The 22,893-nt window shown below is 58.2% G+C and overlaps 1 protein-coding gene across 2 annotated transcripts in view; it reads left to right on the top strand.

Moving 5' to 3' along the window:
* The window catches only part of SDC3 (syndecan 3), a 35,230-nt gene extending 23,043 nt beyond the window's left edge, over positions 1-12,187 (top strand). For both annotated transcript variants that reach the window (XM_059376939.1, XM_059376938.1), the window contains exons 2-5: positions 5,924-6,041; positions 7,682-8,295; positions 9,967-10,258; positions 11,076-12,187. In XM_059376939.1, the coding sequence (XP_059232922.1) occupies positions 7,714-8,295; positions 9,967-10,258; positions 11,076-11,242 (1,041 nt within the window). In that variant the 5' untranslated portion in view covers positions 5,924-6,041; positions 7,682-7,713 and the 3' untranslated portion in view covers positions 11,243-12,187. The remainder of the gene's footprint in view (positions 1-5,923; positions 6,042-7,681; positions 8,296-9,966; positions 10,259-11,075) is intronic.
* The last annotated feature ends 10,706 nt before the right edge of the window (positions 12,188-22,893 follow it).

Raw genomic sequence — 22,893 nt, 5'->3', positions numbered from 1 at the left:
TCTGTGGCATGGGTGTAATCATCCTGATTCTGTCTTCCAGGGTGAGGATGGTAAGGGACAAAGGAGACAAAATCTTCAGAAAGGATAATAGAAAGATTAGCATAGAATTAACGATAATTGTGCTGTGTTGATTTATTCGGCACTGCACCATGGGTCCTGTGCTCAGCCCGTTACCCGGATGATCCTATTTGATGCTCACAGCAACTGTAGGAAAGCAACACACTATTGTCAGCACCCCCATTTTACAGATGAGAAAGCTGAGGTGAGAGGTTCAGAGGCTTGCCTGTTGTCCCCCGAGTAGGAAGGGAGGAGCTGATACATTCTGGCTTAACCTCTGTGCTGTCCTCTTTTTCAGAGAAGGCTCGTGATGGGTGAGGTGCGGGGCAGAAGCAACCCCAGACTTCTCTGGTCCGGGATGGGGGGTGACGTGGGGGGGAGAGGTGCAGAGGGAGGCTCCTCTGGCTTTCTCCCTGAATGCGTGCCCTGCGTCCTGCCCTCGGAGTGAGTGGCTGCAGACTGCGGATGTGAGCAGACATCCCAGAAGTCCAGCTGATTTGGGTCCCTCACCCCACCTGGCTGCTCTAAGACTCTGGAGGGGGTGGGTGAGGGTGAGTCGTGGAGGGGGAGGCCCTCCGATGGCGGTGGGAGTGTGTGGTGCCTCTTTGGGGTAAAGCTGTGGGCCAAGGTGGGTGGTGGGGAGGGGACAGTGAGGAAGAATGGCAGGGGTGTGGCAGCTCTGGGAAAGGGGGTCGTGTTTCACCCCAGTGTTGTATGTACTTGTTTGTACCCACAAGGAGAGCACGCGTGGCACACGTGTGTGTGTGGAGGAGACCGAGGGGTGCAGTTATCAGGGGCCTGCTGGTACGGTATCAGCAGCAGGATATACAAGGGTGCAGTGGGTCCTCTTTGGGGTATGTGGCTGGGGCAGCTCGGGGAGCACACGGTGTGTTTGCTGTGCATTGGGGCGTGTGGACAGTGCCCAGACATGGGTGTGTGTGAACAGTTGGGTGGGGGGGTGAGTTCCAAACTGTGACCACACAGGGAGGGAGTGGGGCTGGGGGCGCAGGCGGAGGCCAGGCAGTGGGTTTGGGAGTCCAGAACTTCCCCCACTGCTGCTCCTGGAGCCTCGGGGTGGGAAGCAGGAGAGTCATGGTTTCTGCGCCGACCTTCTGCACGGCCAGAGGTGTGGTGGGTGGGTGTGCCGGGTGGGTGTGCCACACGTGTGCAAGAGCAGAGCTTGGTTACAGCCCGTGAGGTCTGCGTGCCTGCCGTGGGGAACGTGTGCAGGGATGTGTGATTCAGGGAACAGACTCGGACATGGGGATGGCTTGGTATCCCCACGGTGGTGGGGAGCCGCTCTGTGGTTCCATGTTGCTGGAGCTCGTGTGGGCCGGGTTGTCTGTGAGCGGAGGGTGTCGGTGAACGTGGCTCATGATCGTGTGTGTGCCAGCCCCGTGTGTGCAGCTGCGTGTGTCTGTGGGGCACAGCAGAGGAGGCAGCCTGGATTGCTTGCTGGCTACAGCGGGGGCCTGTTAGGCCTGTGGACGTGGGGTGCAGTGAGGGGCAGGGTCAGGCCATGGGTTCCTGGGGCCTTGGGGGTCCTGGGGCCTTCGGAGTCAGTGCTCCTTTAAGGGAAAGGCTTGGATAATTATGCATGGAATTATGCAAATGGAGAGGTCGTTTAGGGGTCGAAGGCTGTTGTCCGCATCCTCCTCTGGCACTTTGTGACTGCCTCCCAGGCTCAGTGCCCTGCCGCCATCTCTCCTCTCCTCTCTCCTCTCGTTCCTCCTGATCCTGCGGGAGCTGCAGCCACCCGCACCCCTGCAGCGTTCCTGGGGGGGTCCCCACTGAGCCCCTGCACCCCGGCTGGCCCAGGGAGGGGTCAGACTGGCACTCAGCTGGCTTTGGGGGGAGGGCTGGGCAAGATGGCATCCTGGACCCCACCCCTCACCCCCACAGGTGTCCCCCTGTGTTAAGCTTTCAGGGGTGACTGGGCTGTTGGCCGTCCCTCCTTCCGTCTCATCTGGGGGCTGCTTATTATTCAGAAAGGAGGCTCTCTTGGATGCAGGTTTGGAAAATCACTGAGGTGGCCCCTTCCCCAGCTTTGCCTGATGAGCGTGAGGCTAAATTAAGATGTGAGAGAGTTCTTTCCCTCTGCCTCCCACTCTCGCCTTCTCTGCTTTCTCTCCCTCACGGAGTCCTCCCTGCGCCGCTCCCACCCCGTCTCCCCCCTCCACGCGCCCCTCTGACCCCTGGCTTCCCTCTGTCCTGCATCTCCGCGCCCCTGCCCCCCCCCCAACACCCCGCATCCTCTCTGTTCTTCCATGATCTTTCCTCTCCTGCCCCCACCACATCTCTGTGGGGAGCTGGAGCTCCTGGTCCTTAGCATGGAGGAGCTGGTCGCCATGGTAACGGTTGTCATGTGGATGGCTACTGAGCTAGGGATGAATAGTATCTAGGTGAGAGGTACCTGAGTGGAGGCTGGTGGCTTCACAGGAGGCTCCATGCTTGTCTCTGAGCCTTAGAGCGGCACCCTGTGGGCCCACCAGTGCCTGCCCCCTGCCCCCCACACCCCGTGCCTGCACCTGTTTGTACCCAAAGGCACGCCAACACGAAATGCCTCTCCGCGGCTGCCTCTGGGTGCGTGTGTATCAGGGTGTGTCTCTGCATTTTCTGTCTCTGGGTGTGTCATTTCAAGAGTCTGTGGCTCTGGGGGGCGTCTTTGGATTTGTGCAGGCCCTTCCGGGAGTTATCACAGGCTGTTGTGAGGCATTGGTCACCGAGGAATCATGTGGACTCCCTGTTTTGGCGCTCACATTTCCTCCAGTGTGGAGGTCCTCAGCGACCTCAGACCTCTTAGAACCCCTCCTCCAAGCTAGAGGTCTCTCAGCTTCTCCCTGGCCTTTCTGGAAGGAGGGAAGGACCGGGAAGGTGGCTCCATCCACAAGTGGGAGTCTAGATCGCTGGTCCCTGCTCAGTCCCCATCCTGCTGTGTGGCCCTGAGCAGGAATCGCACACCTTTGGCTCCTGGCTGCTTGCCTAAGAATTGCGCAGAATGTCTCCAAGGGACTTCAGCGTGGCTGGTCTGGCGTGAAGAGGCTGGCAGTGCAGGGAGCCTTCCGCCTCCCTCCTCTGGGGTCCTGGGATTCACTCTTCCAGGCAGTGGGGGTAGAGATGGGGGCTGGGGCAAGTCGGGTGAGAGCTGCTCTGAGCTCCTGGAATGTCTAAAACCAAAAAAGACCCAGCAATTAGTCACGGGAGCAATTACACTAATTGTTCCACTCCATGACTCACTGGTAGCAAGTAAATACTGATTAATTCATTACTTGGCATGTGTGTATGTGTGTGTGTGTGTGTGTGTGTGTGTGGTAACAGGGGTGGGGTGGAGGGGATCTCCTGGCTCGCTGCCTTGGCCTCCTGCCCTGGTGGGCCTGGGTCAGGCTGTGGAGCAGGTGGTCAGGGCTGAGGCAGGAAGCCAGGTTTGGGGGCCTTGCCCTAGCTGCATGCGATCCCCAGAAGGGGGCCCGTCAGGTGGGTGGGGTTGTGAGAGCCGAGCTCCACACGCAGTGCTGACCTGGTCCCCCTCTGGCTCGTACCCCTCTTGTGGCTCCCCTCATCGGGCAGATGGTATAGCTGCCTGGACTCTTCCTCAGATCAGCGCTCGCGGTCATCTGACCTGCGGTCAGGATGAAAAGTAACCTCTTTCCAGGAGGAAGCTGTTCGTGGGTCTGCCAGAGCCTCCCATGATGGGTCTTCCCCTGCTGCACCTCCAGCCCCTCCTCCTCCACCCCTGCCCCAGCCATTAGTCCTGTCTTCCAGCCCAACTGTCCCTTAACAGACACTTCCTGAATACCTACTGTGTGCTGGGCAAGGTCCTGCCGCAGTCCGTCGGTGGGGTGGGCAGCCGCCGAGTGAGGGCACAGGCAAGCAGTAGTGCTAAGTGTGAATTCAGAAGCCCAGGGGACTCTGAAAGATCAGACTGGGGGGCTTCTCGGCAGAAGTGATAAGGGCGGAGAGGTTAGCTGGCCGGATGCCGGAGGGTGAGGGGCTGGGGAGGAAACGTGTTCTGGGTGGTAGGAACAGCACGAGTGTCAAGAGAGATCAGGCGTATTCCAAGAACCATAAGCTGCCGGCGGGCTGGAGTCCAGCAAGTGGAGGGGTGCAGGGTGCAGAGGGACCTTGGATGAGGCTGGAGGGCAGGCAGGGCCAGTCCTGGGAGCCCAGGCTGTACCTCCTCATCTCGGAGCCTGTGCTCACTCCCTTCCTTCTGCTGGAGACACCTTCTCTCTGTTGGGTTGTTGCGGTTGGAAGTGCCGATGCTCCAGATCTGGGCCCCAGGCGTCCGTCTCCCTTTGCTTGGGTGATCTCCCTGGGGGTAGGGACTGCCTGGGCCCAGCCTGGAATCGGGGTCAAAGGTATGGCAGAAGGTGGGGCCTGCCCCTGAGGGTGTGGGGGGGCCCTCCTGCTCTGCTTGCCCTTGCGCTGGCTCTCACACTGTGCAGGGTTGCAGTGGGGAGGGACGGCCCCAGCTCCAGGCCTCCTCAGGTTCTGACACCAGGAGGAGTCTTAGGCCAGGTGAGCTGGACCCTTCGAGAAATCCCTCTTACCCCTTCTGACCCTGTGGAAGTGGAAGTGGCCTTGGGGCCCTGAGCTAACACAGGCATTGAGATCCTTTGTGGAAAGGTGTGCCAACTTCTTGTTTTGGGGAAGGGCCAGGGCCAGGGCTAGAGCCGGCACTCCCCTCTCTCCCCACCCCTGCCTCAGCCACCCTTACCCAAGGTACTTCCCTCTCAAAGCCCCAAATCTCCCCAAACCCCATGTCTGTGTGATGGGACTAATTGCACTGCCTTTGGGATTGTGGGGTCTCAAACTTCGGGTCCCCAGCAGAGTCTGAACCTCACTGTGTCATGTGCTATCTGGTGACTGGGGGCGGCTGTGTGGGCCTCGGCTCCCTCGTCTGTGGAATGGCGGCCTGTCTCTGCTCTTGAGGACTGGGTGGGCTGTCTGTGACAGGCACTTTGAGGGTGGCTCTGATGACAGCGGCCACACTGAGAGTCAGGCTATTCTGTGCAACAGGTGCTCGACGCTGCCCCTGTGTTAGCCCGCTGCGTGCTCACACCTGTGTTAGCCCACACTGCGTGCTCACACCCACGTTAGCCCGCTGTATGCTCACAACCACGTTAGCCCGCTGTGTGCTCACACCCACATTAGCCTGCTGTGTACTCACACCCACGTTAGCCCAGTGTGTGCTCACACCCACGTTAGCCCGCTGTGTACTCACACCCACGTTAGCCCACTCTGTGTGCTCACACCCGCGTTAGCCCACTCTGCGTGCTCACACCCGCGTAAGCCCACTCTGCGTGCTCACACCCACGTTAGCCCACTCTGCGTGCTCAAACCCACTTAGCCCGCTGTGTGCTCACACCCGCGTTAGCCCGCTGCGTGCTCACACCCGCATTAGCCTGCTGTGTGCTCACACCCACGTTAGCCCGCTGCATGCTCACAGCATCCCAAGAAGGTGGGCACTGTTTGCTTATGTGTAATGAGTAAACTGAGGCAGGGAGAGACCAAATAACTCTCCCCAGGTTACCCACACGGTGAGTGCTGGAGCCGGACTCACAGCCAGCCTTCTGGCTCTCAGCCCAGCTCTGCCACCCCTGCAGTTCTGATCAGGGCGTGGGGGAGTGGCCCGGTCCCCAGTGGTGGCCAACTGGCAGGAAGATGGGGCTGCTACCCTGGCCCCTCGGGGCAGGGGTGGGAAGTGATAATCAGGCCCTCCTGGCTCTGTTTGCCCATGGAGTGGCCACGCCCAGTGCTGTCCCTCATTGTCACTTGGCCCCTGAGCGTGTCTCTTGTCCCTCCGGGCCCACCCAGGCTGCTGGCCTCAGGTACGGAGCTCTCTGCCTGTCCCTGCCCTCCCTAGGCTCAGCGCTGGCGCAGCGAGAACTTCGAGAGGCCCGTGGACCTCGAGGGCTCTGGGGATGATGACTCCTTCCCCGACGATGAGCTGGACGACCTCTACTCAGGGTCGGGCTCGGGTTGTAAGTACCACCCCCACCACCATGCCCTCCACTTCCATGTGGGGTGGGGGAAAGGGGAGGTCAGGCAGGGGAAGCTCCTGGACCCCAGGCCCCAGAAGGGCAGAACGTCCTCCTGGGGCTGGAACCAGGGCCTTGAGACCTCAGAGCTTAGGACTGCCCACTCCCCACTGTTCTGCTTGCATTCTGCAAGCCCTGCTTGTGACTCTGCAGACCTCCCACCCGTGTCTGGGGTCATGATGCTCCTCAGTGACCCAGGGAACAGTACTGTCCTGACCTCTTGCAGGGTCGTAGTAGCCTCATCTGGGTTGCAGGGGCCTATCCTCAGCGAGATCACTGGGCTGACTCCGCTTGGGTCAGGTGCCTCTCCCATCCAATCACCGGGGGCCCAGGGCAGTTTCAGGGTGCGACGGAAAGGGGCAGAGGCCTCCACTGTGCCTGGGAGTCCGGTTCTGTGGCCTGGCCCTGGGGAAGGCCAACAGAGTGGTGCGAGGGGAGGGAGGACCTGAGTTCGAATCCCGGCTTTGCCACCCAGTGGCCGTACCTGCTGCAGCCTCTCCCCCCCACTGGGGCCCTGTGTTCTCACCTGGGAATGATGAGACTAAATATGCCTTCTTCTCAGCGCCTCTGGAAGGCTTCAGCATAAGATGTCAGGGCCTGGAACAGAAAAGGAGCTCAGGAAATGGTGGTGAAAAGGGCTGTGTGCTCGGGGTGCCCGGATGGCTTGGTTGGTGATACCTGTGCCTCTTGATCTGGGGTTGTGAGTTTGAGCCTCACACTGGATATAGAGATTATTTAAAAAACAAAAAGGAGTCCGTGCTGAGATTGGGCCCAGGGAGGGGACAGGACTGCCCGCTGGGATGTAGGAAGTCTGCGAGCCATGGCCCCGGTCTCCCGTGGTCCCCTGCCTCAGGTTTCCCTGCTTTTGCTTCCTCCGCGTAAGCCTCTTGCAAGTTAATCTTGGTAAAATCCACCTCTGCTGGGTCATGTCTCTCCTGAATCTCTCCGGCCACTCTCTACCCCTCCTGTCTCTGTCTGGTCAGGCACCCCTTCTTTTTGTCCGTTTCTCCTCATTTCCTCCCGGGCCCCTTCATGTGTCCTGGCTCAGAGACAGCCAGGGTGCCCTGGGATTCCCCTGCAGGAGGGGCGCCTTCTCCTCCTTGCTGTCTCCCTGTGGCCTGAGCCTCTGGGGGAGCTGTGGCTGTGCCCACCCCACCATGCTCATGGTAAGGGTACCCAGGTCTGGCTTTTCCCAGAATGCCACTCCCTGCTGGCCCCCAGTCTTTAGCAAGGGCTAAACGCCCTGTAGGGATTTAATTGCCACTGGTCTGGGTTCAGCCTGCCAGAAGGTCCAGGCTGGGTGGTTTGGGAATAATCAGAAAAGGCTTCCTAGAAGAGGTGCCCCCCTAGAAGAAATTCTGGCCAGGCAGAGAGGACTTAGGGAATAGCCACCAGCCAACTAGTAACCTTTGGCCAGGTTGTGCCTTCCCTCTTTCCGTCATCTTGTCCCGGGAAAATTAAGTAAAGTGAGGGTTGGGAGCCCCCCCCACCCCACCAATTTGATGGCCATTGCTTCCCTGGGACCCTCGAACCCCTCGTGAGCACCCAGCTCCCTAGCTCTCTCCTCTCCCCTGCCTCCTCAGACTTTGAGCAGGAGTCGGGCATTGAGACAGCCATGCGGTTCAGCCCAGACGTGGCCATGGCGGTGTCGACCACGCCCGCAGTGCTGCCCACCGTGGACATCCAGCCTGTGGGCACCCCGTTGGAAGAGCTCCCTTCTGGGCACCCCACCCCAGAGCCAGCCACTAGCCCCCCCGTGGTGACAGAGGTACCAGAAGAACCCAGCCAGAGAGCCACGACCATCTCCACTCCCACGGCTACCACAGCTGCTACGACTGCAGGGACCCTAAGTGTGGCCACGGTGCCTGCCACGGTGGCCACTGCCGCCCCCAGCCTCCCCGCGGCCCCCCCTTCCGCGGCCACCACCTCCGTCATAAGGACCACCGGTGTGCGGAGGCTTCTGCCTCTTCCATTGACCACGGCAGTCACGGCCCGGGCCACCACTCCAGCGGCACCCGCACCTCCCACCACGGTGGCTGTCTTGGACACAGAGGCCCCGACACCTAGGATGGTCAGCACAGCTACCTCCAGGCCAAGGGCCCTTCCCAGGCCAGCTACCACCCAGGAGCCTGACATCCCCGAGAAGAGCACCTTGCCCCTGGGGACCACTGCCCCTGGACCCACAGAGGTGGCTCAGGTGAGCAGGTGGGGAGAGGAGGGAGGGTCAGGGCCTGGGGGGAGGGTTTGGGGATGGAGAGGGTGAGAGAGGCATGAGGCCAGAGGGCTGAGGCTGAGAGTGAGTCCCGGGATGCGGACAGAGGTCAAGGGGCCGGGGATGGAAAGGAGACCAGGATACTGGGACCAGATATGGATGGGGAAAGGAGTGGGTGAAGCGTGGCGGCGGTGGGGAGGGCCAGGGGCCTGCGGGTTGAGGTGAGCATTGCGGCGTGGGGTTCCCCCACTGCCCTTGGGAGCCCCATGACCTCAGGAAGTCACCAGTCCTCTCTGTACATCTGTTCCCTGTTCCCTCATCTGCCAGGAGGAGGAAACAGTAGGATGCGAACAGTAGCATGGTGGGAATTGTCCAGTGCCTGGAACAGTGCCTGGCAGTAGTAAACCCACCAGAAGTTTCCCTGTTGTCATTGTCACCACTGTCGCTGTCGCTGTTAATCTGAGGGTGACTGAGAGGGAGACTGCGGGAGAGGAGAACCTGTAGTCCACGCGTGCAGCCTGTTGCCCGGGGGCCCCCTGCCAGCCCTCAGCCCGCACCCACACCTGTCCGTCGGGGCGGCACTGCCTCTTCCTCCCGTGACAGAGACGGCTTAGTGGGTCACTGCCAGGTCGGGATCTGAGACCTGCAATAGGCTGGGGTGCGCGCGTGTGGTGGTGGGGAACAGTTAGGGGTGGGGGATGAAGGGTTCAGGGGAAGAGGGTGAAGATGTCAGGGAGGTGGGGATGCATAGGATCAAGGAATTGGGAGAAGTCGCCAGGTCCCTGCTGGGTACCAGGGGCACATGGGGCGGGGGGGGGGGGGGGGGGTAGCAGCTCCAACCCAGGTACAGAAGCCCTTTGTCAAGCAGAAGAGGGCCTTTAGGGGGCTGAGCTGCTGGCAGGTCCAGGCCAGCCCCAGCTGGGTGCGAGCCTTGTCCTCAGCACCCCTCAACTCCCGGGGCAGCCTGGTGTCCCATGGTTTCAGCTAGGCAGGAAGGGTAGAGAAAGCAGGACACCAGGCCCAGCTCTCCTCACTCACCCGGGGGACATCTGAGCCCTGGTCCTGCTTCCACACAGTGGGAGCCCCTGGGCTGCTCTCCCGGACACACCTCCAGGGGGCATGGTGCCCTGCAGGGGTGCTCTTGTGCTGACCCCTCCACCCCCAGGCCGAGGTACTCCCTCTGCCCCAGGTACACGGGCGGTGGCCCAGGCTGCTTCGAGCAGCCCCCAGACAGCAGTTTGACACAGTCCCCCAAGGATGATCACTATGGCGGCAAGAGGGAGATGGGACAGAGGGCTGGGGACAGGATGTGGCTTGGGGAGAGAGGCAGGGTAGTGTGGTGGTCACAGACACAGCCAAGGGAGCTGGAGACAGCGGGATTTTTGTTCTGTTTCCACTGCTTCCTAGCTGTGTGTCCTTGGCAAGTCACTTTGCTTCTCTGAGCCTTTTTTCAGCTCTGTAAATTAGGGGCAATAATATCTCCTTTGGGAGATGTCGTGAGGGCCAAATGCCTATAACGTGTTTTAGCACCGTGCCTGGCACGTGGCGAGTGCTTCATAAATGTCAGGCCCACTGAGGATGGGGGGGTCGTGTGTGGGGGAGGAGGGTGGGCTGCGGGGAGGCCCAGCTCCCGGGCTCATGCCACGCTCCCCACAGACCCCAACTCCGGAGTCCGTCCTGACCACGATCCGGGATGAGCCTGAGGTGCCTGTGAGTGGGGGGCCCAGCGGGGACTTTGAGCTGCCAGAAGAGGAGACCACACAGCCAGACACAGCCAATGAGGTGGTGGCCGTGGGTGGGGCCGCCGCCAAGCCATCAGCTCCACCTGGGGCGCTGCCCAAGGGTGCACGCCCAGGCCCCGGCCTCCTGGACAACGCCATCGACTCAGGCAGCTCCGCCGCTCAGCTGCCCCAGAGAAGCATCCTGGAGCGGAAGGAGGTGCTCGTAGGTGAGGCTTGGGGCCCGGGAAGAGCCCAGAGTGAGGCAGCTGGTCCAGCCTCAGTTTGACCTCTAGGAACCCAAGAAGAGGTCTGGGTATGGGTTTCTAGGAGCCCCGTTTCCTAGGGAGGGAAAGGTGGGGACTCAGCCCCCAGACCCACCCTCTAGATCGTCCTTTGACCTTCCCCTGTCCCAGGGTCTGACCTTGATGCTTGCTTCCCTGGGCCGTGCTGGTTGACCCTTCTGGGCCTTGGTCCTTGAGCCCTGATCTCTGACTCTATCCTTTGGCTTGACCTGCCCCCAGCCTTGACGCCCCAAGGACCTGCCTTGGCTGAGTCTACAGTCTCTGGACTCATGTTCCAGACTCTGCTCCCCGCTCAGGAGCCGCATGGCCCTGGTGCGGGTCTTCCAGCTCTCCAGCCTCCCTTGTCCTCGTCCATGGAAGGGAGGGGCGAGTGTCATTCTGCTCTTCACCGGTTCTCACTGCACATCTGTTCCTAAGTTAACTTTTTATTACTTTTTTTTTAAAGTAAGCTCTGGGCCCTTCCATAGTTGGGATGTATCATAGTTCAGCTGCTGCAGTTTTTTGCTCTCCTAACGTCTATAAAATGTGGGCTCGTCCATGACTGGTGGCGTCTCACACTCTCTTGGAGCGTGTGTGGGGTTTTGAGTGCGCAGGCAGGCGCCTGGAAGGGAGCCAGGCCCGAGCAAGCAGCTGTGAGGCCCGGCCCCCAGCCTCAGATTCAAGGCTCTGGGCCCCCCTCCCCATGCCCAAAGCTCCTCCCGCCCTGTCTTCAGCCCTTGACCTCTGCCTTCTTCCTCCACAGCTGTGATTGTAGGTGGGGTGGTGGGCGCCCTGTTCGCTGCCTTCCTGGTCACCTTACTCATCTACCGCATGAAAAAGAAGGACGAGGGAAGCTACACCTTGGAGGAGCCCAAGCAGGCGAGCGTCACGTACCAGAAGCCCGACAAGCAGGAGGAGTTCTACGCCTAGCTGAGCCACAGTGCCTCCCGCAGCTCAGCAGCGCCCCCTGCCTAGCCCCCGGCCCGGCCCTACCAGCCCTGGCCCAGGACTGGGCCTGGAAGGGAGCCCGGCCTCAGTTCATCTCTGCCCGCCCTCCTGAGGTCTGCCCAGACTGCCAGCCTCACAGAGACCTCACCCGAGGAACAGGGGGCAGTGCCATCGGCTCTGACTGTGCCCTTACGAGCTCATCTGTCGTTTCCTCCTTCCCATCGGCCTGCAGCGGGACCTTGTGTCAGACGGACAGGAGGAAGGAGGCTGCGGATTGGCTGCCGGCAGGAGGGGCGGGGCTTGACAGGCGCTCGAGCCCCACCCCGGCCCCACGGGGCTGGCCCACGTCTCCTTCTGGAGCCTGACAGGCGCTCAGGCCGGTTTCCAGGACGAGCACTGGGCCGGATCAGCCCTTAAAATCACTAAGAAGCGGCAGCCTCTTGCCACTGTCCCAGGGCCCCTCTCTGCCAGGGAGAGAGGGTACCTGTTGCCACCAGCCTGTTCTGTCCTAGCCTCTCTGGGGCTGTGGGGTCCTTCTCCCCTCACCCTGCCCTGTATGCCCATACCACAGGCCTCCCCTTAGTCCCCATCTGCCCCCGAGGAACTGACTTCCTGAGAGTACCCTGGGGGCCCCTGGCAAGGACAGGCGGGGCTACTCAGACTGCCCTCTTGCCAGTGGGCTCTGCCCAGACACCATCTCCTGCACGGTCACATCATGTCACACACAAGCACGCAGTGACAGAAGCCTACTCGATCCTGCTGCCCAGTGCAGACCTGTCACAGACACGCACGTTCTTCCAAAGACGCTGATTCTCTCGTGTCTCTCACAGTCCCCTAAGGCTTATGACGATGGGAGTCACCAGATGCCATCACCTGATGGTGACCGTGCGGCCTGCCCCTCTCCCCAACATACACTGTGGCACCACGTGTGTTGTCTCCAGCTTTCAGGTTCCCTGGAGATGGTGGAGGCAAGCTGGAGCAGTCAGCCCATATTGGGTCCCCTGAGTTGCCCTGTCACACTCAGTCCTTCACCACGACACCAACACCAACCACATTGCCCGCGACCCTGACCCGTCAGACACAACCCCATGTGGATGCCCAGGCTCGCCCCACACGGCCCCAAGCTTGCACCCTGGAATAAAGGGTGGCACGGTGGGTATGTGGCCATAAGCCCCCCGGGGCCCTGCACACCTGGGAAGCTCGCCCCCCTTCCCGCTATCACTCGCCAGGGGGTTAGTCCAGGGCCAGCACCCCTGCTCGCCAGGAGCCTTGCTAAGGAGGGCAGGCTGGTTCTTGGAATGTGGCCCCAGGCTGGGGAGGGGGCTGGGGTCTCCTAGGACCACAAGCCCTGGGCAGGGAGGGGCGTGTGGCCTGGCTCCTGGTCTCCTCATGTCCCCCTTCTGCTCTGAGCTAGGGGCTGACTCTGCCTCCCAGGACACAAGTCCCCAAAGTGCCTGCGAGGGTGGGCCCTGCTGCCCGGGGCCTCCTGCACCCTCTCCCCCACCCACCGGCCTCTCCAGTCCCACCGTGGTCCCTCCCTGGGGCCCTCCCCGTGCACACTGACCCCCCTCATTGGCCAGACCACCTGCTGGTTCTCCTGGGTGTGGTTGCACAAGCCGCACCAGCAGGGAACAGTCCATCCAGACTCACAGCCCCAGGCCGGGGTGCTGCAGGCCTCAGCCTGCCTCCCCCTTCTTTGTTACCCTTATGGGGGTGGGGGGCTGCCTCTGTAGATATTTTAAATGTGGGGCCACACATCTCTTTTGGGGAGGCTGTGCTTGGTTGGGGGCTCACCAGGCCACGGGGTGGGATCTGAGTTGTGGTTGGCTGGCACTCACACCCCCCCATCACCTTCAGCCCGGATTAAAGTCAGGAACCCAGCTTTTATTTCTGTTCCCTTTTCACGACTCCCTGGCAGCAGATTTATGCAGGGGGAGGAGGAGGGGTGCCTGAGCTTCCAGGGAACTTCTCCCCGTCTTTTGCTACCATCCTGCTTCCAGGTCAGGGCTCTGTCTTTTAGAGCCAGTGTCACCCTGGGTAGGGCCTGGAAGCTTGTGAGGAAGCCAGCCTTGGAAGGCGGCAGGAGTGAGGGGAGGCACCCTGGGCCCATGATTTGTTAAGGTGAGGTGACCTGGCCTCTGTTGTCCCCAGAGCAGAAGGGCTGGGGGGAGGGCGAGACCACCACCCCGGGCTCCCTCTACCCTGCTCCCGGGGGGGGGGGGGCGGCTACTGTCTTGGGGCCGGCAGCTCTGGTGACGAGGCCTGGGCAGGCCAAGGCTGAGAAGCCAGGGAGCATGGAGGAGAGAGGACACAAACCCAGGGATGGTGGGCCCAGGGTTGGAGACCCTGGCGCGGGCCAGGGCCCATAATCGGGTAGGGCCGGGCAAGGATGAGTGAGCTGGGCTCGGTCTGACTAGAATGGGCTCGGAGTGGCCTGCGTGGGTCTAGCCAGGCTCCAGCAGGCCTCACTCCCCACATCCTGTGGGCTGGCTTCTAACTTGGGGCTTTGCCTCCCAGCACTGGCCTCTTCTCTCAGTCCTTTGCACTTGAGAGAAGGGGCTGAGGGCCTTGTTCGTGGAGCCCTGGACCCACGACAAAGGCCCAGGCATTATCGGAGCCCTGGACCCACGACAAAGGCCCAGGCATTATCCTCATGAAACTGAATACATTCTGACTGGTCCAAATGCACTCCAGCCGGCCCAGCTTGGGCAGGGCTGGCCAAGAGAGAGGTCGGTTCAGAGGATGAGCTGGAGCTCTCCTCGGTGCAATGTGGGAGCCGGGGCTCTCCCCAGCCTGGGCGCAAGGGGGACATGTCTGGTCAACCCAAGTGTGGTTGGGAGAGGGAGTCCTGCGGGAGCCCTGGCATCTCCTGGAAGCCGGGCAAATTCCCAAGGGGAGGGAGCTGGTGTGGCTTGAGCCTGGGCCTCAGCTGCCAGGGAGAGCGCCTGGGGCCTCCAGAAGTGGGGTTTGGCTCTCCCGGGCTCTGCTTCCCTAGGAGGCCAGAGTGGGGTGCGTCTCCTGGAAGGTTTGTCCCCTTGAGCCCTGCAGGCGGCTGCGTGGTAACCAGGGCTGGATGAGACAGACCGGCGGACAGTGGCCAGACGGCCCCCCACAAGGGTCGGCCAAGCCAGCTGTCCAGGCCTCCAGGCTTGGGCCCAGGGCATGGGATGCAGACCCGGCTGGGCCTCTCAGGTGGGGGCAGGAGTGGCCACCTCCTCCTCTGCTCTCCTGAGTTTCTCCTGACAGCCAGCAGCCTGGACTTGCTTCCTCAGGCCTCCTGCCTGTAAATAGAAGCCCACAAACTGTACAGATTTACAGAGACGCCAAGCCCGGGCCCTGGGGTTGCCAGCTCAGGGCCGATGGTTACGGCCTCCACCAGGCGCCTGCTTGGCAGCTCAGTGCACCAGCTCAGTGCACCCGACCCCAGCGTGGCAAACACATGTAAATATATTTCGTAGGCAGTGTGGCTCCAGAGAGCCCCCTGAAGACAGTGTCCCTCCTGTGCGCCCTTTCTCCTGTACAGAAACCCCCTGAGAACCTGACGGGAGTGTGTCCTTCCCTCCCCCAGGCCTTCCCCGCCCTTTCTCTCCCCCATAACCTGTTTATTAACCATAACTGTCCTGAGTTCATGGCCAAATCTCTAAGGAGAAGTGGAGGGAAAAGACTGGAAAAAGAGACCCAGGTGCCTGACCCACCGTGGGTGCTTACCTGGCCCAGCCTTGTGAAGGAGCTGTTTGGGGTTTTTTGTTTCTGGGTTTTTTTTGGTTTGTTTGTTTGTTTGTGTTTTTTTGTTTTTGTTTTTGTTTTTTAACACTTCCCGTGCTGTGCCCATTTATAAGAGGAAATAAAATTAAGCTGAAATGATGCAGTGTCGTCAGTGTGAGATAAATATGGATGCTTTGTTGGGGGTGGGGGACAGCCTGTGCCCTCCCCGCCCCCTAGCCAGGCCGAGCTACCCTCACCTTCAGGGGGAATTGAGAACCAAGCAAGGGAGATTGCCCGGCAACTCCTCACGGGAACCATTATGGTCAAAGCTGCTGTTGGTTGAGAGTGTTCGGGAAACCACAGAGCTGACTGTGGTAAGGCCAGATGGGGGCTGTGGTTGGGTGGGGGCCACGCTGTGGTGGTGCTGGGGGGCCTGTGGTTCACCCCCAGGGGAAGATCTGGTTTCAGGCCACAAAGAAACAATCTTGGAACCTTGGTCTCAAGGACCAAGGACTCGGACAGACCAAGCCTGGGTGGCTCTGGGGTCAGTAGGCCCGGCTTTAAGCTCAAGTGACATTTCCTACCTCTGATGCAGGAGAAGCTGCTTATGAGCTCTCTGAGCCTCAACTGTCTCACCTGCGAAGCAGTGATAACAACTGCCATCCCCTAAATGGAATGGGGTAAGGGTTACGTGAGGAAGAGCATGGCACAGAGCCGGAATGGAGCAGAACGTCAGCAGAGGACAAGTTAGTTCCCTGACCTGGAACCACAGACTGACACCTGTGCTTACAGGTTCGTGGAGCTGAGAGGGCCATGGGCCGGGCCCTGCCTTCAGACCTCTATGACAGGTGGTTTGCTGTATCCCAGGGACTAGTGGGTCACTTTCCCTGTTGAGAAGTCTTTTGTTTTTAGCCCAAACTCACCTCACCAGTGTTGCCTTTCTCTGGTTCTGCCCTCTGGCCATGGCGTGGCCCCGGGGTTACAGTGTCATGGCTGTGAACTTCCCTCCTCCAAGGGAAACCACTCCATGGTCCACAGATGTCCTGTAGAAAGTTACTCCTCTCAAATCATGATACCCACCCAGGTCTGGGCAGTTCTGGGGTGCCACTCCAACCCATTCCTTCCCTCCTCCCTCACTAAAGTTTCTTGAGGCCTCCTCTGTGCCAGGCCCTGCACTTGGAACTGGGGGACAAGATGTCATCAGGACAGACCCGGCCCACTGCCCTCAGAGCATGTATAGTCTGCTGAGGAGAGAGGAAATATCCAATGTCTCAGGACCAAGTCATGGGTGGGCGTGTCTTTTCTCCTCAGCCAAGACCTCCAACCCCCACGTGCCCATTCATTTCATGGCTGGACAGTTCTGCCTGGGTCCCAAGGCCTCGGTCCTCGCTGTGGGACCCCAGACAGTGGATCCCCCCATAGCCTCGGACTACATAGCTATAACGGGGTGAAGTGGGGGGCACCTGGATGGCTCAGTCAGTTGGACATCTGCCTTCAACTTGGGTCATGATCCTGGAGTCCAGCTCAGGAGGGAGTCTGCTCCCTCTCTCTCTGTCTCGAATAAATATACAAAATCTTTAAAAAAGATGGGGAGTGGGGCACCTGGGTGGCTCAGTGGGTTAAAGCCTCTGCGTTTGGCTCAGGTCATGATCCTAGGGTCCTGGGATGGAGCCCCGAGTCGGGCTCTGCTCAGCAGGGAGCCTGCTTCCTCCTCTCTCTCGGCCTGCCTCTCTGCCTACTTGTGATCTCTGTCAAATAAATAAATAAAATCTTAAAAAAAAAAATCTGTCATTAAAAAAAAAAATGTATGGGAAGTATGAAGCGACCAGCCCTGTGCTACCTCAAGCTTTTATCAGATCTGGCCCCAGCTGGAAGCCTGCTGGGATGTGAGGGGTAGGTTGGCCACCATTAAAGGCCAGGTCTGGACTCAGCCCCTCATCTAGGAGGCTTTTGGAAGGCGCTTCCATCGTTTAGTGAATCCGCACAGCCTAGAGCTGTCTCCCTTTGGCAGGACTCCACTTCACCCTCCTGGTTGAACTCCCGTGCGGCTGGCCTGTGTCCCTCGGTTGGAAGCATGGGACAAGAACGCTCCTGGAGTCGGGAGGACCCAGCTGTGTGCTCTTGGGCCCGCTGCTTGGCCTCTCGGAGCCTGTGTTCTCACAGACAAGGGTGGGCAGCAAGGCAGGTACATGGAAACTTGTGGGAGTGACATGAGATTGTACTGAAAGCAGCTAGTGTCCCAGGGACTTTCGGCCCCCTCTGCACCTTCCAGGTTTGCAGGCAGACCTTTAATCCCAGCCCTACTGCAGGCCAGCTGAGTGGCCTTGGGTGGATGTCCCACTTGGTGCTCAGTCTCCTCACCTGGGAAATGGGGACAGTAGTGGCACCAGCCCCATACGGGTGGTGCTTAGAATCTGCGTGGCCAGGAGCAGGTGCTGTGCCCTGTGGGCCCTTATCATTCCTGTTCTGGTCCCAATTCTTGTTACGACGGTGGGCAGAGCCTGGCGTGCTGCCTCCTGAATGAGGGAAGGACGCCGACCCTGCGTAGAAATCCATACGTCGGTATCCGCTCTGGTGTGAACTTGGACTTCAGCCCCTGGGCCCATGGGGTCCTAGCTAGGTGCCTGGAATTGTACGCAGAGGACGTGCAGATGGGCACGTGCTGGGGGGTGGTGTCTTTCTGGGCGGGGTAGGGGGCATGGCTCAGGGATGGGCAATGAGCAGAGGGGGCAAGGGGAAGAATAGCGGATTGTTTCCCTCAGCCCCAGAGGTCACAGCCGCCTGCCCAGGCTGCCGGAGGAACAGAGCGCACTCAGCTTCCCAGGCCACCCACCCTGACTCTGCCAGCCTGCAGGTGGGCTGCGGGCAGACGGAGGGGCCAGGCTGGCCGCCGCCAGAGCTGGGAGCCCACTAGCCTTCTTTGCACTCAGGGAGGATGAAGGCTGGGCCTGATTCAGCAGGTTGGGGGGATCGTTGTCAGTGTTCTTAGCCATGATGGTGGATACTACACTTTTGTTTTTTAATTTAATTTAATTTAATTATTTTTTGAAAGATTTTATTTATTTATTTATTTATTTATTTATTTATTTATTTATTTGACAGAGAGAGAGAGAGAGAACACAAGCCAGGAGAGAGGGAGAAACAGGCTTTCCACCAAGCCGGGAGCCTGCCACGGGGCTTGATCCCAGGACCCTGGGATCATGATCTGAGTCAAGGGCAGACGCCGAACAACTGAGCCACCCACACGCCCCAACACTTTTTTTTTTTTTTTAAGCGTCTTTATCCTTCTGCAGACTGAAGTATTTGCACATAAAGCGATAGGATGTTTGTGATGGGCTCACAGCTAGTGCAGCGGGGGAGGGCGCAGGTGGGAGAAACAGGGCATTTAGGTTCCTAACTGGAGAAGCTGGATTATGGGCACAAGGGGACTCCTTGTATTATCTTATCTACTTGAAGTTTAAATTTTAAATTCTTCATAATAAAAATGTTAAAAAGGAAATCAATCAATCAATCAATCAATCACCGGGAGCAGGAGGACTTACCGGGGTTCACACCACCGGCAAGAGCAAAGCTGGGTCCTCTGACTCGGAGCCCTGGCCTCTGCCGGCCCGCCCTGCTGTCCCTGCCGCAGGGACTGTGGGCTCCCACGGTGCCACACGCCCCCTGCTGCGTGTGGCCGACTTCCAGGAGGCCACTCTCTTCGTGGGCCTCATCCCTTCCCCTGTTGGGAACACTGACACCCCTGAGCGGCTCTGGAGACAGAATTCACGTGCAGTTAGGAGGGCTGACGTGGCGGGGCCACCCTCCTCCAGAGAGAGGGGCAGACGCGGCCCTTCCCCTGCGGGCAGCATGTCTCAGCTTTCCGGGGAATTCTCAGCCTTGCTCACTGGTCACGTGGGTCCCGGGAGGTGGGCTGGCTGGGCATTAATTCTCCCACTTTGAAGAACATTGGATCTGATCATTTCCTTCCATTTGCAAGGCTCTGGCCTTGTCTAGACCTTTATCATGTCTTGCTGGGAATCTGGACCCTTACCACCCTAGCAGGCTGCGAGGAAAGAACACAGACTTGGCACAAACAGACGTAGGTTATGCCCAGCCTCAGCCAGTCCTCCCGGCCATCCTCGGGAAGCCACTGTGCCCCCACACTGCACCCAACTTTGGCTTCTTCCTCTGTAGAATGGGCACAGTGGGACCACTAAAGGGGTTTGTTGGGATCCAAAGGGCAGGCAGATCCAAGTGCCCACCACAGTGCCTGACACACAGCAGGTGCACAACAGCGACAGTGTTGGTTCTCCCAGTCATAGTGCCCCCAGGACGCACGGACAACACTCCGCAAGTGCCCGGCCTGCCCTGAGTACTTTTGAATATGTGTGAAATTCAGAACAGCACCTGGCATGTGATACAGACCATATAGGTATTTATTGAAATAGAATAATTTTTCACATAGTAGCTTATTTTATGCTGTAGACAGAATGGTCTCCCCCACAAATCCATATCTGGGAGCTCTAACCACCAGGAGGACTGGATTTAGAGACGGGGCTTCTAAGGAAGCAATAGAAGTTAGATGAGGTCACCAGCGTGGAACCCTGGGACACTAAATGGACAGGATCGGTGTCTTTACTTCTAAGAGACATCCGAGTGTCAGAGCCCTTTCTCTCCGTAAGTGCAGAGGAAGGCCATGTGAGGACACAGCAAACCAGGAAGAGGGCTCCTGATCTCAGACTTCCGGCCCCCAGGACTGTGAAAAAACAAATGTCTCTTGTTTAAGCCGGTAAACACGGTCTGTGGGATCTAGTGATGGCAGCCAAAGCCGACTAAATACATTTAATCCTTACCCAAACCCTGACAGCTCGTAGATGCTCTTATTACTCTCATGTTTACAGATGAGGAGACTGAGGCTTATGGATTCCAATAAAGCTGGGGACACAGGTCATGAAACTGTCCAGTCAACCTTGACTCCCCCTCGCCCCTTCTCCTGGGAGACTCCTGAGTGTCCTTCAAAGCCCTGTTCTGACCACCCCTCCTTGTGATTGTTGGACTCAGTAAGAGGCGGCCGGGAAAATGCTTGGACCTGGAAGAGTGGGGGATGGAGAGAAGGGCGGGCCTCAGGGAGACCATCAGGCCAGTGAGGTCGGGAGCAGGAGAGCTGAGGAAGCTTGAGGGTTGGCTGTCGGGAAGGGCGTGAACAGAAAAGTTCTTGGTCCTTCTACTCACCGCAGGTGGCTCTGTCTCATGGCTCGGTGTCCAGCTTTTCTTGAGGTCAGCTGTGCGGGGCCAAGTCAGGAAACAGAGCGGGGGCGCACTGTCCCGGTTTGAATGCTGGCTCCTTAACTTACTGGCTAAGTAATAAATGAAGTTCTTGACTCTCGTGTGTCTCCGTTTCTTTGTGTGGATAAAATGGGGATAGTTACAGAACGCATCTCGCAGAAGGGGCCTGAGGTTGAATTAAGTTGATACATGGTGCAGAGGAAATGCTTATCGGTAAATGCTAGTGGATATTAGCCAACAACGTTGTCTGGGGTTACTTTTGTCACAGTGCTCTCTCCTTTCTCTGAGCACCAATGGGCTTGCCTATAAACCACACAATTTATCACAACAGTGTGATAAAAGCAATGAACCTGGGGCACTGGGGTGGCTCAGTTGGTTAAGAGTCTGGCTCTTGGTTTCAGCTCAGGTCACGATCTCAGGATCTTGGGATGGAAACCCCCTCAGGCTCTGTGCTCAGTGCAGAGTCTACTTGGGATTCTCTCTGTCTCCTTCTCCCTCTGCCCCTCCTCCCACCTCTCTCTAAATAAAACCAAACCAAATAAAAAAACCCAATGAAACTTTATTGGACATTTTCTATTGGCCAGGCTTTTGGCCTGTTCTGTATAGTGTTCTGTTTAGCTGTCATAAAAACCCCACGAGATAGATGCCCATTTTACAGATGAGAAAATTGGGACCTCAATAAAATATGTCTAAAATCACAGCTCTGGGGCGCCTGGGTGGCTCAGATGATTAAGCCTCTGCTTTCGGCTCAGGTCATGATCTAAGGGTCTTGGGATTGAGCCCCAAGTCAGGCTCCTTGCTTAGTGGGGAGTCTGCTTCTCCCTCTCCATCTCCTGTCTGCTCATGCTCTCTCTCTCTCTCTGTCTCTCAGATGAATAAATTAAATCTTAAAAAATAACAAAATACAATCACAGAGCTAATACAGGGTGAAAGGGAGATTTGAACCTGGGCCATCTGGTCTCGAGCCCGTATGATTCATTCTCATCTGTCATTCACAATATTGGGAGATGCCTCCTGTGTGCCGGCCACTGTGCTGGGTATCAGGGATGTCGAATTAAAAGACACACAGTCCTGGCCCTCAGGGAACTCCCAGGCTGAGGCAAGGAATGTAGACGTGGAATCAAATACCTGAGAATATTCCTGATGTGGAAGGAACAGGGCTAAGCCTCCCGTCTGCATTAGAGCTGTTAGAGGCTGTTTTCTTTAACCACACTCCAACAGTTACCAGGCGTATGGTCTGTATAAAAATTAATGCTCTCTCTTCCCAAAGACAAGGCAGGCAGGTTTCTACAGTGAAAATGATGTAAAAAGCGCAGCTTTGACATTATTTTTAGGCTTCCAAGGAAATCTGAAGTTGTCAAATATGAGTACTGCTGGAGCCATGGTTGATCAGCTGGAGTTCTTAGAAAGCTCCTGCGCCCTCGCAACCGCTGCTCCTTTCCTACCCAGCCCGGAAGAGCCCAGCTAGCTCCTTTGCGACACGAGGGCCACACGGATCAGCAGAGTTCAATAATGCCTGGTGACAGGGATATGGGAAAAGCCTCTGGGAGTACAAAGGTGGGAACAGTGAATTTTGGAGCTTCCAGGAGGAGAAAATATTTGGGTTTTGAAGGCTATATAGGAGTTCCCTGGGAAAAGAAGAAGGGAAACATTCCTTAAATGAGGGGGAAAGTGTGCAGAAAGCACCCCAAGATGTTTGGGGACAGGCAGAAGGCAAGTGAGGCTGGAGTGTAGGGTTCACGGGGGTGGTGAGGGCTTAGCTTATCAGCAAAGGTGGCCCGAGGCAGGGCGGGGGCAGGGGGAGTGGGCGTTGCTTGGGAACTTTTTAGGGAGCGATATGGACAGATTTATGGTTTTGTAAACATGGTTTGGCAGCTTGCCCTGAGGTAGGTGGGAAATTGGTGGTGAGACAATCAAGTCCCCAACCAGACTATAAGCTCCTTGGGGACCAATGACAGTCAATGTCTTTCCTTCTGGTATTTTCCATAACGCCTAGTAGGGGTGGGGCATGAGGGAGGTGCTCAGCCAATGTTTGCTGTATGAAATCCATGCATGTCCCAGGACATGCATGCACATGTGGATTTTAACAGCACCCAGAGCCTGCTTCGGCACGCACCCCCCACCCCGCCCGCCCCGTGCTGTCCATGGTACTAACCCACACTCTAAGGTTGCCAAGCCCTGTGGGCTCCCTGGTGGCAGCTTTGTGTGTACATGTGTATGTGTGTGCATGTGCATGCTTGTGTGTGTGTGTGTGCATGTGTGTGTGTGTGTGTGTGTGCATGTGTATGTGTGTGCATGTGCATGCTTGTGTGTGTGTGTGTGTGTGTGTGTGTGTGTGTGCGTGCGCATATGGGATGAAGCTCGGGAGGGGACCCTCAACACCCGTTTCCTGGCATCAAGGCAAGGTCCCAGCTGCTCAAATTTCAGGAGGGCTTCCCTAGGGCCTGTGTAGTCTGGGAAGTGGATCCTCACTTCATCTGGCCAAGGCTCAGTGCATGGTTCTGAGGCAGGAAACGAAGACAGACAGAAGGCCCATGACCAGAGTTGGGAATGAGTTTGAATGCCATGCTGGAGAGTCAAGATCTATAGAAAGAGAGTGACCAGGTCACGTTTGTGGTTCAGAAAGATCGCTCTCGTGGTAGCAGGGAGGAGAGCCTGGA

This window comes from Mustela nigripes, chromosome 14 (assembly GCF_022355385.1).
Source record: "Mustela nigripes isolate SB6536 chromosome 14, MUSNIG.SB6536, whole genome shotgun sequence".
Classification (NCBI taxonomy): Eukaryota; Metazoa; Chordata; class Mammalia; order Carnivora; family Mustelidae; genus Mustela; species Mustela nigripes.
Note: the sequence above shows the minus strand (reverse complement) of the source record. Positions and strands in the feature narration are given on the sequence as shown.